Source organism: Trachurus japonicus, chromosome 19, assembly GCF_045865225.1.
Source record: "Trachurus japonicus isolate A0001 chromosome 19, Traja_1.0".
Taxonomy (NCBI): domain Eukaryota; kingdom Metazoa; phylum Chordata; class Actinopteri; order Carangiformes; family Carangidae; genus Trachurus; species Trachurus japonicus.
In genome coordinates, this window is record NC_140925.1 from 9,867,820 (window position 1) to 9,885,696 (window position 17,877).

At 42.1% G+C, this 17,877-nt stretch overlaps 1 protein-coding gene across 2 annotated transcripts; it reads right to left on the reverse strand.

Annotated features, from left to right (window-relative positions):
• Positions 1–1,785: 1,785 nt before the first annotated feature.
• Positions 1,786–16,074, reverse strand: myoz1b (myozenin 1b). Of its 2 annotated transcripts, none has more exons than XM_085761643.1 (6): positions 15,897–16,074; positions 11,308–11,394; positions 5,817–5,983; positions 4,946–5,012; positions 4,661–4,844; positions 1,786–2,441 (listed from the first exon to the last, which is right to left on the reverse strand). In XM_085761643.1, exons 2-6 carry the CDS (start codon positions 11,390–11,392, stop codon positions 2,207–2,209), a joined length of 738 nt encoding a protein of 245 aa, XP_085617769.1. In that variant the 5' UTR covers positions 11,393–11,394; positions 15,897–16,074; the 3' UTR covers positions 1,786–2,206. The 2 variants fall into 2 exon arrangements, with proteins under 2 accessions (XP_085617769.1, XP_085617768.1); XM_085761642.1 differs by having other exon boundaries at positions 4,946–5,015.
• Positions 16,075–17,877: the final 1,803 nt, after the last annotated feature.

Below are 17,877 nucleotides of genomic sequence, written 5' to 3' on the forward strand. Positions count from 1 at the left end.
AAAATCAGTTGTCTACACAACAATCTGCACCCACGCAGACCCACACTGTCAAAGGCAAAAACATTGATTAAAATGCATATTTAATGTTGGAAAACATTAAAACGTTATGAAATATTCAACTTACGCTTCCAGATCACCTAGCTACTTATGTTGTATTGTTTGGCAATTTCTCTTTGATTATAAATTACCAGTTTCATTATTTTAAAATGCTTCTTTCTTTCTTTTTCATTGTTTTTGTGCCCTTTGTAATGTTTTAATGCCTTGTGTTATGCACTTTGAATATAAAGTTTGTTCCGCGCCATGTTTTTGGTTATTGGCAAGCATGGTCTCGACACTTTGAAGTTGGAAATTTAAGTTTTCATGGGAGCCCCGAGTTCCGAGTTGCCTCCAATGCAACATAAGGCCCAGATCCAGGCCCAGGTTTCTCAATTAGGAAGTAGCCTAAATGAAGATGTCATGTGTCTATTACCAAGATGTGTGTGTGTGTGTGTGTGGGGGGGGGTTCACATACTATGTGTTACACGATGCTAAAGAGGAACTATGCAGGACTTAACTATTAACTACCTTAAAGCAGAAGTAAGCGGAATATTTGTGTTAACATAAGTCTTAAAAAGTTCTATCTTCCGACAGCAATCACTTATATAGAGTGTTTGGTCTGAAACACGGGTCTGTCAGTCACTCTGCTCTGCTCTGAGCCGAGGAGAAAACTTTCCTTGTATCCTACAACCTTTATCCAATGAGGAGAGAGAACGGCATAAAGGGGCGGTCCTCTCTGTGTGTGCAGCCAAGGGATGCGCGTGAATGTGGTGACGTAGGGACGAGGGCGGGGACTGCCAACTCCATCGGCTGACAGAGCCAAAACGACCGGATCGCTTACTTCTGCTTTAACTGTGCTATATTTTTATATTTTTATATTTTTCACAGCTTCGGAGTAATTGTGATGGTGAAATAAATGACTTGTAACTTGTTAGAGGGAGAGTGGAGGCTTTCTGCCTTCCATGTATCTCTTGGCCGAAAACCAACCTTGCAAGATCAGTGCCAGTGACCCAGTGTCCCAGATCTCGTCTCGGTGGCATCACATCACGCACCTCATATAACCCATAATCTCTTGTTTATGAGAGATAACACTACACAAATACACAAATTTCCACACCGTGGACAATAAATGCAACTAACTAACTAATACACATCGTAATGTGTATATGATAAATAACCGAATCCACTGCTCCATGGATTACTTTCTCACTGTTTTTTAAACAAATGGCCAAGAGAAGAGTTAGCAGAACAGCAGAAAAGCGACCAGACTCATAGTTCCCCTTTAAACTAAATATTAATCACTCACAGCAGAGTTAAAACATTTCTGGAGAGGGACTGTAAATGAAAATGTGATGAAATTCTGGATGTAGCTCTCAGCAAGAAAGGAAATAGGCCTATGCATTTTTCAAAAAATGTCAAATTATTCTTTTAAGTTTGATAACTACAGAAGTCAGCGACTTAACACCTCTATAAAAAATATATTTTAATGACATCTTTGCCTTTATTTGATACTGCAATAAAGATGGGAAAGACGAGAGTGTGATGACGTGCAATGACATGAGTCCCAACTGGAATCATAGATGTTATATAATATGCACTCTCAGCCTCTCAGATACCAGGAGAAGCCTTTTGCTGTAAGATTTTGAACTCAACTTCCTACAAAAATTAATGATGCCCTGAGGAAACAGACAAGATTTTTCTTATAATTAGATATTTCTCCAGGATTAGCACATGAGAAGCAGTCAGGCATTGTGTAAAGGGGAACTTTATTGCATAAATACATAGTTTTAAGAGTGCAGCGTGCATATCTGTTTCTGTTCACACAGGTCTCACATTAGCTCACAGTATGCAAAATCATAGTAAGACTCATAAAGTTGAGTATGCAAAGGTAAGAAAGCACACGGGAGACCGGGGGAGACACTTTGTCCTTTTCCATCAAGTCGTTTATACATTGTTTTTTGTTCTTTTTTTCATGCAATTACACTTCAACATGTGTTGATGGGAGCTTCAGCAGTTCTAACAGTGCATTATGTTGTGTAATGTATGTGATGTAGATTTCAATCTGCCTAACGCTCTCTCATGCATGTATGTGTTGATGAGTTCTAGTGCATGTATTTTTAACGTCTTTCTTTGTGTGTTATCAGACTACATGTACTGCCTGCATGCATGTTCACAAGTCGTCTGTCTCTCCGTCGAAGGGCATGGTGTCCAGGTCCATGTGGATGTGCGAGTTGTCCTCGCTGCAGATCCAGCCGATGGGCGTGCGGTTGAACGAGGGACGTGAACGGATGTCGGCCTGCAGGTTGGGCACAGGCTCCGGCTCCTCGGCGGGGGCGTTGATCTCTGGGATCTCGAAGGTCAGCATCTTGGACGCCTTGTCGTAGCCGCCATATGGCAGCGCCATCCTGGGCAAGTAAAGAGGAGGGAGGAAAAAAGAGAAAATCTGAGACACGAGCTAACAACAACTGTTGCTGTGCAGTGCTGCACAAAAACATTCAACTTTCACCTCATGATGCAAGAACAAATGAAAGGACAGCAACACACTACTTTTAATAATCCTCCAGAAATTATTGCAAAATAAAGTCCAGCATGTTCTTCAAATTCAAATTCAAAACAACTTTATTAATCCCACAAGCGGCAATTTCATTTTCGTTCTTGTATGTTTGCTTGGTTTTTCTGGTTGCACGTTTCTTAACCAAGAGCCAAGTGTCTACAGAGATATTAGCTGTATCATTATTGAATGACCTACCTCCATATCTCCGCTGTAGCAATCGGTATTTATATAGAAACTTGATTGCATAGGAAGGAAACTGTTTTAATAGCCTTTTGTTAAGGTAATTTACTTTACTTTACTTTATTTGTTTATTTGGATGGGACAGTGCACATCGATGTACATAGCCTATAAAAACATGTAAATGTGCCGGATTATAGCATCGATGCTAATTTCCATCCGGAGTCCCAAAACATAAAAACAATACAATTGGTTCTCTCTTTAACTGTGTTTTTTTGTCGTTTTTTGTTTGTTTTGTTATATTATTATGGATGATGGATTGATTGGATTCTGGTTATGTAGGTTTTTATTGAATGCTATGTTTTTGTATATTTCATGGGGAGCCCAGGATGCTACGGCACCAGCTAACGGGCATCTGTAATAAAATCAATAAAATAAAATAAATAAGCTAACAAAGACACACAAATCACCAAAAAGAGACCGAAAACAAACACAAAGAGTTGCATCTTGAACATAAATGGACACAAATCAGACACAAAATGACTTCAAAGACACAAATCGACTATCAGTAACATCTCAGCATATTTGTGTGATGCTGCTTCCACCTGCAAAATGTTACCGAGGTCAGTTTGTGTCCCTGTCAGTCTGGGTGTCTTCCTCCTGTGCAGGAGTGCTCAGGGACCTTTTACAGGCTGGTTGTGTAGCCTATTGCTTATTCAGACCCATTACAGCTTCGCTTTCTGGGGTCCATGACAACTATCAACACCGTTACAACAGACGGGAGATTCAGGGTTCAAATAAGATTAAGATAATTACATCTGGAACATAATGTTGTCTCTGTGCTAAGAGTAATAGAAGATTTCTAAATGTGGTACAGTGTGTTTAGTCTGTATCACTGCTGAGTAAAGCCAAATAGAGAGAGAGAGAGGGAGAGCCAGGAAGGAAGTCACTTTTACTGCTGGTGAGACAGCAAACTGCTGGCGTCCGTCGTGATGTGGTGATATGAGAGCAGCTGAGAGAAACTGGTGCTGCAGTTTTAGTCTGTACATGTGTAATAATAGCTCTCTTATCTTAAATAGTGTGTTTACAGAGCACATGTTTTATCTGAACACTGTCATAAAGTCACTGTGTGTGTGCTGTACCTCAACTCAACTCAACTCAACTTTATTTATATATATATATAGCACTTTAAAAACAACCCTAGCTGAAAACAAAGTGCTGTACATAGAAGGCAATAAGGCAATAAAATAAATAAAACAGGAAATACCCAGTAGAATATTTGTATCATTGTTTTTAAAAGCAATTAGAATCAATAAAACAATAATACAACTTTCATGCAGGGTTGAAAGCCAAGGGGTAAAAATGGGTTTTAAAGGGATAGTTCAACATTTTGGCAAATTGGCCCATTGCCATAATCCCTATAGTTTTAGGAGTAGGTTCGTTATCTTTAATTGTCGGTGCAAGCTATTTTTTAGAACGGCGGAGCAGAGCTGCGAGCTGCTCAGAGCTACGCTACGGAGGCTCATTATGGGATTTCTTGGTTTCCCTCATCAAACTCATCAAATACACAATCCAACAACTCCAAAACGCTCTCGTGGACAAGTTGTGACCTGCACATTCACCACGCTATGAGATAATAACCAAATGTTACGAGACAGAGTTGTTTTAGAGGTAAATTCATGCAAAACAGCTGATGCGCGTTCCCGTCTGGGGCAGTTTTCCAGCAAGCAGTCTCTGCATTTGCCTCTAAAACAACTCAGTCGAGTAACGAACATACTGCTATGACTATAGGGATTATGGCAATGGGCTAATTTGCCAAAATGTTGAACTATCCCTTTAAGACTAGTTTTTAAAATGGACAGCGAGGAGGCTCGTTCCATAATTTAAAAATACCTGTTGAAGCTTTTGTAATAAGGCATGTCTGGGTGGGCATAGACGGGTCCCGGCATGGCGGCCCTCATGGTGGCCGTCAGCTCCTCGTTGCCCTTCATGGCCCGTTCCCATGGGGACACGTAGGTGCGTACATACTCCTTCCTCCTCTTCTCCTTCACCGCCTCATGATCCACTGTCTCCACCACTGAGACACGCAGGGTCGGAGGGAGAACAGACAAGAGTAAGAGCAAAATCTCACCCAACATGAACACACAGTGACAGTGTGCGTATAAAAACGTGCATCACCCTCTTCTTTTGGCATCTCAGGCTTCGGTGGAACCGGAGGAGGGCACATTATCAGGTTCTCGAGGTTCTGCTGGCAGATAGGAAAGGACAATATAGTCTGATCAGCACATGTACAGTATATAAATACACAGGGCCGGCCCTAGGATTTTGGTGGCCCCCTAAACAAGATTTTTGTTTGTGGCCCTGCACTCTAAGCGCAAACACCAAATCACTGGTTAAAACTGAATACAGACGTGTTTATGCCCTCTGAGGTTTGAGGCCATTTTCTCGACTTTTACATATTTTCTTAAATTTAGCTTTTTAAGATACTTGCAGATGTAACAATAGGCCTACTCAAGTGTTTTATGTTTAAATATTAGAACCTCCGCTGTAAGCACACTGAGGCCAGTTTGTCCTAGAACACTGTATAAAGAAATAATTTAGGCCAAATGCTGGAAATTTGAGGTCTGCTTTTTGAAAAATGTCAAATCCCTTGTGAAAACACACCTTCAGTCATGAGAATGAACTGTTTTGGTGCTTGAAATAGGATATGAATACAGTAATAGATACAGTAAGTGTAGAAAACAAGTCTAAAATTAAATTTTGTAAGATTGTTTTTTGAGCACAAATGTTGTCATTCTGCCGTTCTATTTTCACCAAATGTCTCAAATGTGAGATAAAAGAAGCTGAATATTGACTTCAAATGACATATAAAGCTCATAGCTGCACGTGCAGACCTCAGGATGTTTAAATGACTTGATGAACCCCGGTACCTTTCTGATCATGTGGCCCCCCACCTAACGGCTGTGGCCCTAAACAACTGCATAGAGTGTTTATGCCAGGGGCCGGGCCTGTTAACACACAGAAACACAACATGCAGTCTTTCTCTCACCATGTTCTCTTTCGTCACGATGAACTTGTCGACTCTCTGCTGCCGCATCCTGAACATCTTGGAGCCCTTGTTGGAGAGCAGGGAGAGCTCCTCCAGCATCACGTCCTTGGGCGTCTTGATCTTGGTGCCCAGGTCGAGCTCGGAGGCCTCGGGGTCGGACTCATCATCTGACAGGAGGACGAGGAGGACAAGATGAAGAGACTCTGAATATCAGGTAAGTGTGAAGGGAGGAGGAATATGGAAGATGTTGGATGGAGGAAGATGTTATGTAAGTTGTGTTTTGAAAGTACTTAATTGTTGCCCCTTTTTTTGGCTTTTAGGTTGCCTTTAACATCTGGGCAGGGACAACGGACGAAAACTAGCCTTGTTGGCTAACTCTGGCCCACAGTTTTTCTTTTAACTCTGTTGATTGGTGGTGCACTGTCCCTATATAAACTAATAAATAAATTCTGTGTTTAGGCTACATCATACATCCAATGGTTTATAACAATGAACGGACATCTTGCAGCAAATCTCGCACACAAACATCAACAGAGCCATTGGGAGCTACTGCTACAACAAGGCTAAAAACAGAGATCAGATTAATTTTTTTCGAACAACTTTTTCATGTTGCGGCTTCAGGACACTTGGGTCAGTACGGACGAGCAGTATGGAGGTATCTGGATGTTTCATAGTGTGTGTTTTGGACGATTCAAAAGTGAGCTCTATCTGCCGCCATTATATGAAAATCCATTGCCAGCCGGACCCCCCCTGGAACTCCAAAAGCATTTTGATAACTCCAAACCCTTCCTTGGCATGACAGTGAGTAGAAAATTGGTGAATTATCGATTTTCGGTGAAGTATCCCTTTAACCCATCAGGGCTAATACCTGTGGGGCCTCCATGGAAACTGTGGACAAAATTAGCTTATACCTCTTCATGCCCATGTGGACAAAGATACGAGGCCTACGTGGGTCCTGAGCAACTCACCAAGTTGGACCCGACCTGAAACCCAGTCAGAACCAACTTTAAAAGCCACATGGGCAAACACAGGTGAGGCCACCATGGAAACTGCAGATAAAACCCACTTGGGACCCTTATCTGCAGGTCAGATTTAGCCCTTATGGACCCCACATGGACACGTTGGCTGGGATATAGTATGTGTGTTTCAAATATTGTTCATTATCTAATTAAAGCAGAAGTAAGCGATATTTTTGTGTTAATATAAGTCTTAAATAGTTCTATCTTCCGACAGCAATCACTTCTATAGAGTGTTTGGACCGAAACACGGGTCTGTCAGTCACTCTGCTCTGCTCTGAGCCCAGGAGAAAACTTTTCTCGTATCCTACAAGTTTTATCCAATGAGGAGAGAGAACGGCATGAAGGGCTGTGTGTGCAGCCAAGGGATGCGTGTGAATGTGGTGACGTAGGGACGAGGACCAATAGATCCATGACGAGGGCGGGGGCTGCTAACTCCGTCGGCTGACAAGACGTTATGGTGCGTTCAGGGCAGCCCGTAATTACTCGTGTTTTTCCGACCTGTGAAGTCGTACCAGTTCGATCTGGTACGAGTTCACGGGTCGGAAGTTACGAGTGGCCGTTATAGTGACTTTCACAGGTAAAACAGGTCGGAAAAACACGAGTGGGTTGCCTGGAACGCTACAAAGTCGTAAGTTGTGACTTGAAGCTGTAACTTACGGTTTCAAAAGCCTGCCTGGAACGCAGCATTAGCGAAAACGACCGGATCGCTTACTTCTGCTTTAAATACATAACAAAAACTAACTACATTTGATGCAAAAATATAATATATATTTACTAACTTTACTAACTTTTTATTGAATATGCATATATACAGATTTATTTCAGATTTGGTGTAAGATTCAGAAATAGTTTGTCTTGCAGAGAATTAAATAACAGAAGACTGATACCCACTCTTTATGTTTTAAGGAAACCATCACCGTTTTTAGAAACCAGCACCTCTGAAACTCACTGGTAAACATGTTGTAATCAGATAGTGTTAAAATAACAAGTGGTGTTTTGTTTGAACTGAGCTTCATACTGAAGGGACATGAGTGATAGTAATCTCCTTATCTCACTGTGTGCAAAGAGAGAAAGTGAACATTATGTTGTAAAATATCAAACTATTCCTTAAAAAGAACTGTATTGTGCATCAACATTAAACAGACATTTTTAGCATTTCCTCATAAACAACTGTATTTATTTGAAATAAAATAAACCTGGCTTCGGGGGTTTTTTTTCCCCTGGTGATTTATTCTTGTGCGGATGAACCACTTCTGAGCATTTTCTGTTATTAAAATCATAGATTCAGAGGATGGTGCAGCTTTGGCAGAGGCAGCGCTCTCCCTCAGCGGAGCTCCCTCTTGTCAGCTACACCCATTTGGCAAATTAAAAGGTGGGTTTACAATCCAAAACATGTCTGATATTGAATCAGGGACGTATAAGACTGTAAAGGGCGTAATTTTATCCTCTGGCTCCCATACCGTACTTGTCGTGATGAATTACAGTAGAAACCTGTTGAGGGTGTGTGTGTGTGTGTGTGTGTGTGGGAGAGGGGACCCGGGGGAGATGTAGGCGTTACTAGGCCAAAGCAATATAAGAAAAAGGGGCACTAGGGGATGTGACAACAGGTTTTCTGGTAGAACTGTTTATGGAGGGAAATCCTTATCCTTAACACACTGCCTCCTCTTCTTCCTCCTCCTCTTCCTCCTCCTCTCTTGCAGTGATGGAGAGATCTGATGGATTTTACGGCTCCTCAGAGCTCCTCATAAAACACTCTTCTCATCCACCTCATACACTCTGATATCACTCATAACACCTGGAGTCCCGCCATAAACCAACACACGCACACACACACACACACATACTCTTGCGCACGCACATCTATAAAGCAGAGAGTTGGCATTGCAATGCAGAGAGCTGTTAGCAGTACCTCATAAATCAGACTTGTGCAAGTGGGTGTGTGTGTGAAGTGTGTGTGTGTGTGTGTGTGTGTGTGTGTGTATGTAAGAGAGAGAGAGAGAGAGAGAATAATTGAGGCTGCTGAGCAGAGCGAACTCTCCCATGGGGATATTGATTAGGGTGTTAATTCAGGAGAATGTGAAACTGGAGCTGGCTGCTGACCGGGAGGAAAGTGGACAGACTGACAGAGGCAGGGGGTGGACGGACGGACGGACGGACGGACGGACGGACGGACGGACGGACAGATGGACGACATACAGAGGGACAGAAGCGTGGGACACACTGTCGGAGCGACACACACACAGTAGCGGCGGGGTTGGGGTGGGATGATGGATAGATGAGTGGGCATTAACTGGAGCAAAATAGGGGATAAGCGGGATAAGCTCCTGAGTGAGTGAGTGACTGACTGGCCGAAAACAAACTGCTGGAAAGATACAGATGTGGCTACAGATGTGACAGCAGAAGGAGAAGTAGAGAAAACAGCAAAGGACACAAACAGGAAAGACATCAACAGATTGTTCAGTGACTGGTACGAGCATGAGCACAGACACAGAGGATTGCGTGATAGGAGAGTATGTTGTTGGTGTTTTTAAAACACATTATGCAACAAGTAAAGACCACTTCTGATTCTGATAGAAAACATATTAAAATAAGTATTCATGGCCATGCTAAGAACCAGAGCAACAAATACAAACACTAATGCCTTTGTTGTCATTACACAAGTGCAACGAGAAAATAAAAAAGAACTATATACAGTACGCACTCATACAATAAAATTATGTAGAAATATACACACATCTTACAAGATAAATGATAAGAGAAGGTGGTTGTGTGTGTGTTAAGAGTACATAACACTCATTATTCAAATTATTTCACATGATTGACAATACAAAAGTTTTCTCGATATTACATCTGTTATTCCAGGATTTATAAAATATTACACATATTGAACTCTGACCTGATGGTGGCGCTAAGGAGGATGATGAAGGAGGCAGCTTTTGTTGAGTGGAGGAAGTTTGATGCAAGTTTCCTCTGGACTGGGAACAGTGAACATTTACAGAAGCTATAGCACGAGGAAAACTTAGCTCCCTTAAAGGGATAGTTCAACATTTTGGCAAATTGGCCCATTGCCATAATCCCTATAGTCATAGCAGTAGGTTCGTTACCTTTAATTGTCAGTGTAAGAGCTACGCTACGGAGGCTCATGGGATTTCATAGTTTCCCTCATCAAACTCATCAAAAACACAATCCAACAACTCCAAAACGCTCTGGTGGACAAGTTGTGACCTGCACATTCACCACGCTATGAGATAATAACACAACGCTACGAGACAGAGTTGTCTTCTAGGTAAATTCATGCAAAACAGCTGATGTTTCGAAAACAACTCTGTCTCGTAGCGTTCTGTTATTATCTCATAGCGTGGTGAATGTGCAGGTCACAACTTGTCCAGAGCGTTTTGGAGTTGTTGGATTGTGTATTTGATTAGTTTGATGAGGGAAACCAAGAAATCCCATTAGCCTCCGTAGCATAGCTGAACTATCCCTTTAATGTTGTGAGGTCAAAAGTACAGTTTCCATCTGAAAACAAAGAACCTTAAAGTTATTCTGAGGCACAACAGTTGTATAAAATAGTTTATATACTTATTTTTCTCTGCTGACTTTGCTTTTTATAGCTACACCAGCTGCATCACCATTTATAAATCCAGCCTGTATGTCAGTGTTTTTTTGTTTTTTTCTCCTTTCAGAAACTTTAGGATCTAAACTGGAAATAAAAAAAATAACACTGTGTATTTGAACAATGTTCAGGCGCACGGCAAGAGTTTGAACAGATGGGCCGACTGGTGGGAGTGGCTGAGTGTTTCCTTCCAGGGGGTCTTTTTCCAGGCTGAGTCACACAGGCAGCGATTTTATTTTGGAAAACAAATAGACGAAGGAAGAACTTGGTGTTTAGCGTGAGCACCTGTGTGGCCAACATAGTCCCAGATATAGAAGAGAAACAAAGAGGTATCCCTGTAGGTTTGCAGGTGTGAGTTAAATACCACAGTGTGTGAACTATTAATATTTACCACTATTGCTGTGAGTTGCGCTGATTCCTGTTCCCGTTACCACACTGATATAGTGGCAGCAGAATCACAGTCTGGTATTTTGTGTTTCCTCTAATGGTGACAGATTTGTTGCCGCTCTGCCATCTGATAATGAGCTGCAGCCCTCCAGGAGATGCCACATGGATGTCAGATATTGTGTTACTGCTTGGGTCTAATGTGTGTGTGTGTGTGTGTGTGTGTGTATCTCTATTAAATCGTAACATCATAAGACCACATGCAGCGATCCACACTCGCTCAGTTCAACTTACAGACACAGATCGTGCAGATAGCAGACACCAGGGAGCAAAACTTGTGATCGGATTTGACATTTACTGAGCTGGATAATCAGATCACAGGGGACGTGAGGGACGGTCTCCCAGGAAAGATGGAGGACGGAGAATGTTTCAAGTTTTCATGCTGCATATGTGTGTGTGTGTGTGTGTGTTTTACCGTTCTGGCTGACGTTGGACAGGTCAGTGATGATCTTGTTGGCCTTCTTCCTCCTGTTAGAGGGGGCGGGAGTTGTGAGAGGCATGGCTGCAGGACAGAACAAGAGAAATGAGGACTTTATTATAATCTTCATCTTCATCTTCAACAATAACTGTTCCTAACTTTCATATTCAAAATACAGATCTTAGTTTCAAAAAGTAAACACACAGGCCACAGGTTTCCATCCTCCAAATGTGAGATGGCAATACAAAGTAGAAAAGGTTGTGGTGGCATTTTTTATGAGAAATGACATATAAGCCTGACAACAACAAGACAAATGAAAAGAAAGTTATGCCACCTTTAACGACTGAGTGTGAACTGTGTTATTATGTCATTAATAATCACCATTTATGTTACTATGTGTTGATTTAAATAGTTAGAATATACTTATTTCTTGTGTTTTATGCTGTTTCACTCCACCGTGGCTTTATCATCACTGATTGACATTATCTGCCTACAAACATCATAACATGCCCTTTTGGAGTACAAGGCAAAAGTGCAAAGTCATGAGACAAGAGTGAACTATGTGTGACCCTTGTAACACCTGGTGTTATGCTGAAAGTTGTTATGCTAGTGCAAATCCGTGAAAATGCTAACATGCTAGGCTAAATCACAAAATCCCATGTAAGTCTATGGGCAGCCTCTTCGAATGCATTGGGAGAAGGGCTTCATTTGGATAGCATGTTAGCTAAAATCACGGATTTAGCTGAAGATAAGGTCAAGCCATGGGAAAGTACCCAAAGTCACACACACACCAGTATATAAGCCACACTCAGATGATGTGAAAGTCAGTCACTTCTACCCTTCTGTCGACACTTTTTCTTTTTCATATACATTGTATCTTGTAGAGTGACTCGGGGCGTTAACTTGTGTCTACTTTATCTGAGAGTGAATAAAAGACGACCCTGCTTCGGATCCTTTCCAGCGTTTTATTGGAGTCTTCAAAGTTATTATATTAAAGTGATGCTAAGTAAGTTTAAGGCCCAAAAGAGATAAGCTTCTTTTCGTCAAGGTCCATGCAGGAAATTTGAGAGTGCCAACGGGAATCGAACCCATGCATGACCTTATCATCATCAGGAAACACTCGTTGCGAATCCAACAGACACATGATCATCTCTGTCTCTGAACACTGACATGTAGGAGCTGTCAACCTGTCTGTGTTTATTGGTGTGAGTCAGTGTGTATGGAGAGTCAGAGGAGTCCCTGATTGACACTATACCATGGTCTTGGTGAATATTCGATTCTGATTGGCTGCTGGTTGTCCATTAAAAAGTGATAATGGACACCCATAACGTTCCGGTCAAATTGCCTGATTACTTTTTTATATATATATATATCGTCGACGAGAGATATTAACTAGTCCGCTCAGCCGCTTATTGTGAAAAACGTATGATTTTAACGGTAAAAACAACATAAAAGTATTAGTAATTGATTTAATATTTATTTATTTGGTAAGTGACCATAGTATAAGTGGGATAATGCCCTTCGAGGTGTCGGATTATCAGCAGGGCCGTTGCTAGGAATTCTGGGCCCCCTGACAGAATACTTAAGTGGACCCCTGCCCCCTGACTTTTCCACTTTTTTTCTTAGACTACATACGTATTATCATTTTTTATGTAGCCTACTTTGTTTTGATGCTAATGCAGCATTACTATGAGTGTTAGCTTCCGCAAAGTCCATTAATTTCTGATAATGGACACCTCCTTGGGCATTATCCCATACATAACTCAGTGGGTAAAATGTGGATTTGGAAGCCGTGGGTTTGAATCCCAGTCATGGTGAGTATGATGCAGAAGAAGACCTTGTTTTTCTTATAATGAATAGATGTGAAAAGTATTTTCTGTAATCACAGCGAATTGTGTTTTGTGTCATTATTAGTACATAAGTATTATCAGGAAGTGTAATGTAAGAGATAATAGCGTTTTGGAGCTGAGGGCTGAACACATTCATGCTGGCTGACTTTGGATTGGGAGGTTGGGTTTGAATCCCAGCCCCCCTAACCCAAGAAGAAGGGCACAGCTAGTTTTATTTCTAAAGCCTTGAAAAGAAAACAGGAAAATTTGTTTAATTAATTTCTGATGATTTCCTCTGAACCTTGGTGTTGTTTTCCTTTTCTTTTTTGGGGGGATAATGGTTTTGAACTTGTTTTCTTATTTCTTTGATGTAGCGTATTGATGATGTACTCTGGTCCCGGTTTGTTTTCTTGGTGTCTTATAAGCCCATACAGTCTAGTATGCATGACAGAATAATAAAAGTCATTCATTCATTCATGATTTGCATTAGAGGGAATAAACTTAATATATCCGAACAACATATATTACAATGTTTTCATGGTATATAAAGTCAGTTCAGGGCTTAGTGTGATGCTGATCCTGAAAGAAGGGCTGCATATTTACAGATACACAGAGAGATGTGATGTTAAAACAAACAAACTGAGGAAATTAAGCAAACAAACCTAGAGCTAATCAAAATGTGGCATGATGACAATGCTCTGCAGACCTGCACAAAGCGGGACACCCATGGTCACCGTAACAACAGAGCATTTTTTGCATTACTTTAGTTCGGTATCTTGGATTTACAACCTTTATCTTTTACAGTTTGATTCAATCTCAGGAACTCAGTTTTATCCTGTTTTCCGATGAGGCCGCTCTCCACGTCCGGCCCAGCTATCAACAGGTTCAGCAGCTGCAGGATAAACTCCAGCTGCTGAACCTGGTGAAGTGTTTATCATGTAGGCTTAGTCCTAATTTGTAGCGGCCATGGGTTCATATGCATATCACCCCCTCCTCTGTTTCTCTCGCTGATTTTCCTGTTACTCTCTTTCTCAGTGGTCGGCGGAGACCAAAAACAGAGATAAAAGCAGAAGGAATATTGGATTATCACGTGTCAGGTGACCAGTAACATGACTAAAAGGTGTTACATGATAGATGCAGATAGATAGAGCAACAAATTATCTGATGGATGAGTCAACAAAACAGGATTTCAACACTACTGGTTCCTTTAGATGTGCTCTTAATCAATTAATTGACTTGAATTGATCACGCACACTGTAAGAGTGGCCTAATCAGATATTAATAATTATTGCCTAAACGCTAATTTGGTCTGTCTGGCGTCTGGCATGAGAGCAGGACAAAATTAGCAACAAGACATTGACAGGCAGTGAAATGTGATACAACAAAAGTGTGAAACCTATCCATAACATTTAAAGAGGAAAGGGGTGGGGAGGGTATGAATTGATTTGTACGATATATTTGTGTGTTATGAAGTTGCACATCCCCCAAACAGGTCCCGCTGCAACACTCGCTAGGTTCCCTAATTAAGTTGAGCACACTTTTTAGCATAGTGTATCGTCCCCCACATGCCCCAGAGGAAACTAATTCCCGGTGGCAGCTCACGTCTCTCTTGACTAACCACTCAGATGGGAGCAGGCAGTATGTCGCTGTCTATTGCATAGGTCAAAAGCAATTATGTAAGGCTGGAGGTGAGTCCCAGCACAAGAGGGAAAAAAAAAAGCTGGAGAGGCGGCCGTCTTCAGGGAGACAGTTAATGTAATTGCTTTTCATCCGCTGTAATTGAAGCTCATTTCCTAGGCCGGGGATTCGGTCCTGTGTGAGCTATTTTTATGAACCCATGTTCAATACCTCTGCAATGAGCGGGACTGTCACCTGCATGGGACGCACTCACAAATGCATGAGCACACTCACACAGAGAGAGATTTGCCCTCAAATAGCTTCTCTCCTGTGATTAATTGTGAGTACATCGCTGGAGATTACAGGTGTTTTTCGGGCAGCGCCGTGGGGGGAAATTCAACATTGAAAGGAAGGGAAGGAAGGGAGCTGCATGCGCTGATGGCTACTACGAGGAGCCGTGTTAGCAAAGGGGGCCTGGGTCCTGTTACCGTCCCTCCTCTGAGTGAAGAGGCGCTCCTGTCCCCCCACAACCAGCCGGTTTTAGCTCCAGATAAATCTCCAGGGGACAGCTGGGGAGGAAGGGCATCAGTAAGCACATTCCCGAATGCACACATACATCCATCCCCGTGGACTAAAAACTCCACCGCACAGGGCCACATTCCTCACCTACCACAGTGTTAGGTAAGAAGTGGTAGAAGAGGAGGGAAGTCGTCCACCATCTGTCTTTCAGGCTCAAAATCTGATTGAATTTATAATTAAATGAACTGTTTATTCAAAAAATTATAAATCTGTGAGATAGCTAACAAACTATATATCACACACTGTGAATTAAAGGCGTTCTTGGACAATTACTGTGTCAAAATAACAGCCCAGTCTGCGGAGCATCTGCTTCTGATTCCTTCATTCATTCATTAATCCATTACAGAGGCGACCACATGGCGCCAAAAATCTGCCGAGCCACAGGCATCAAACTCATCTGATAAGTGGCGTCTTTGCCTCGAAGAGGATACAGAATTATTTGACAAGTCAGTGACCATCAGCGCCAGATAATCCACAAACACTTGAGGCATGTGTGAAGGGTTTATTATTCTCCGAGTTCTCTCCGTGCCATCACGCGTGTTCGGTTGTCAGCTGTCTTACCTAAGGCCCAGGTATCCACAGGTCAGACACGGGTCCCAGAAGAGGAATATAGATCCCAGGTATAGATTTGTGTCCCGCAGGTTCGTGTGGTACTGCCTGCCCTCCTCTTCGCCCCAGAGAGAGTGAAACCCTATCAGCAGGGCTGCTGCAGTGCTATGGCCTGGGCCTGCTGGGTGGGTGGGTGGGTGGGGTGGGGTGGATTGAGTAGGGGGGCAAAGAGGGAGGTGGGCGTGTGGTTTCAGGATCAGAAGTTGATAGGATGAGTGATGAGAGCAAATTCATTTCATTCATCAACTTCATTTGTCAAAAAAAACATATAATGAAAGCAACTGTTGCACTTTTGTCTCATTAATGCCTCCTCTCTTGAAATACAGATGAATAACATTCATTGAATACTAATATTTAAAGGGATAGTTCAACATTTTGGCAAATTGGCCCATTGCCATAATCCCTATAGTCATAGCAGTAGGTTCGTTACCTTTAATTGTCGGTGCAAGCTATTTTTAGAACGGCGGAGCAGAGCCGTGAGCTGCTCAGAGCTACGCTACGGAGGCTCATGGGATTTCTTGGTTTCCCTCATCAAACTCATCAAATACACAATCCAACAACTCCAAAACGCTCTGGTGGACAAGTTGTGACCTGCACATTCACCACGCTATGAGATAATAACACAACGTTACAAGACAGAGTTGTTTTCAAGGTAAATTCATGCGAAACCGCTGATGCGCGTTCCTGTCGGGGGCAGTTTTTCGGCAAGCAGTCTCTGCATTTGCCTCGAAAACAACTCCGTTTTGTAACGTTCTGTTATTTCACAGCGTAGTGAAAGTGCAGGTCACAACTTGTCCACCAGAGCGTTTTGGAGTTGTTGGATTGTGTATTTGATCTGAGCAGCTCACGGCTCTGCTCCGCCATTCTAAAAATAGCTTGCACCAACAATTAAAGGTAACGAACCTACTCCTAAAACTATAGGGATTATGGCAATGAGCCAATTTGCCAAAATGTTGAACTATCCCTTTACGATTTATAATGCTTGATATAGAATTAAGGTGCAACCAGAGACTCAAAGTCATTTTCACTCAGACTTTACTGAAGTTAAACAATGTAGTGACTAAACTTTGTGGAGCCTTTATGGGACACAGTGTGTTGTCTTTCCTTTTTCTTGACAGGACGTTTATTAAACTAGATCAAAATCTTCTGAAGGGTTTGTAACGATGACCTTTAACCTCAGCGGTGACTCATATTTCTATTATTGGTCCCCAGTTGTTGGTGAATTCCTTCAGTTTATTGAACTCCAGGAATCTGTTTTCCCGCCACCATCCAACCACGAGGGAACGTGACAGACAAGAACGGAAAACAGAAAATATCTCACCAGCAGTTCCCTTCTTCCCCCGTCACTTAGTTTGTATGAGCCTGAGGGTGTTTCTGCTGCTGTTGGTGTTTTCCTCCTCCTCCTCCTCTTCCTTGTACACCCTGCTGCACCTGAGAAACCTGTGGGAATGATTAGCAGCTTCATGCCGCCTGGGATGTGTTACACCTGTGTCATCATGTCAGTGGGTTCCTCTTTGAGTCTGTACTTTTTAAGTTTCAACCAAGTTTGTCAGGAATTTGTTCATAAAACTTGAAAAATGTGAATTTTAACATGAAAAAATGTACATTTCATGAATCTTAAAGACATGAACGTCTGCACCGGAGTTCACGACAATACGTCCAATGATGTGGATTTATTATAAAAACTCTTTTCCAAAATATAAAAAAAAAACGATGGACCAAACTGAGACAGTAGGTGATCTAACCTGTCCCTAAACCCTGACCCTTGACCCCCAAACACTCGCATCTGTTGACCCAGAAACTCTGCTGCCTGTGTTGGAGGAGAGATCCTCTTTGGCAGAGCGGTGTTTTGGAGACAGGATGTACGAAGTATAGCACTTCCCCTCCGCCCACAACCACATTGTAAAAAAGCCATTAGAATTAAGAGTTTAGC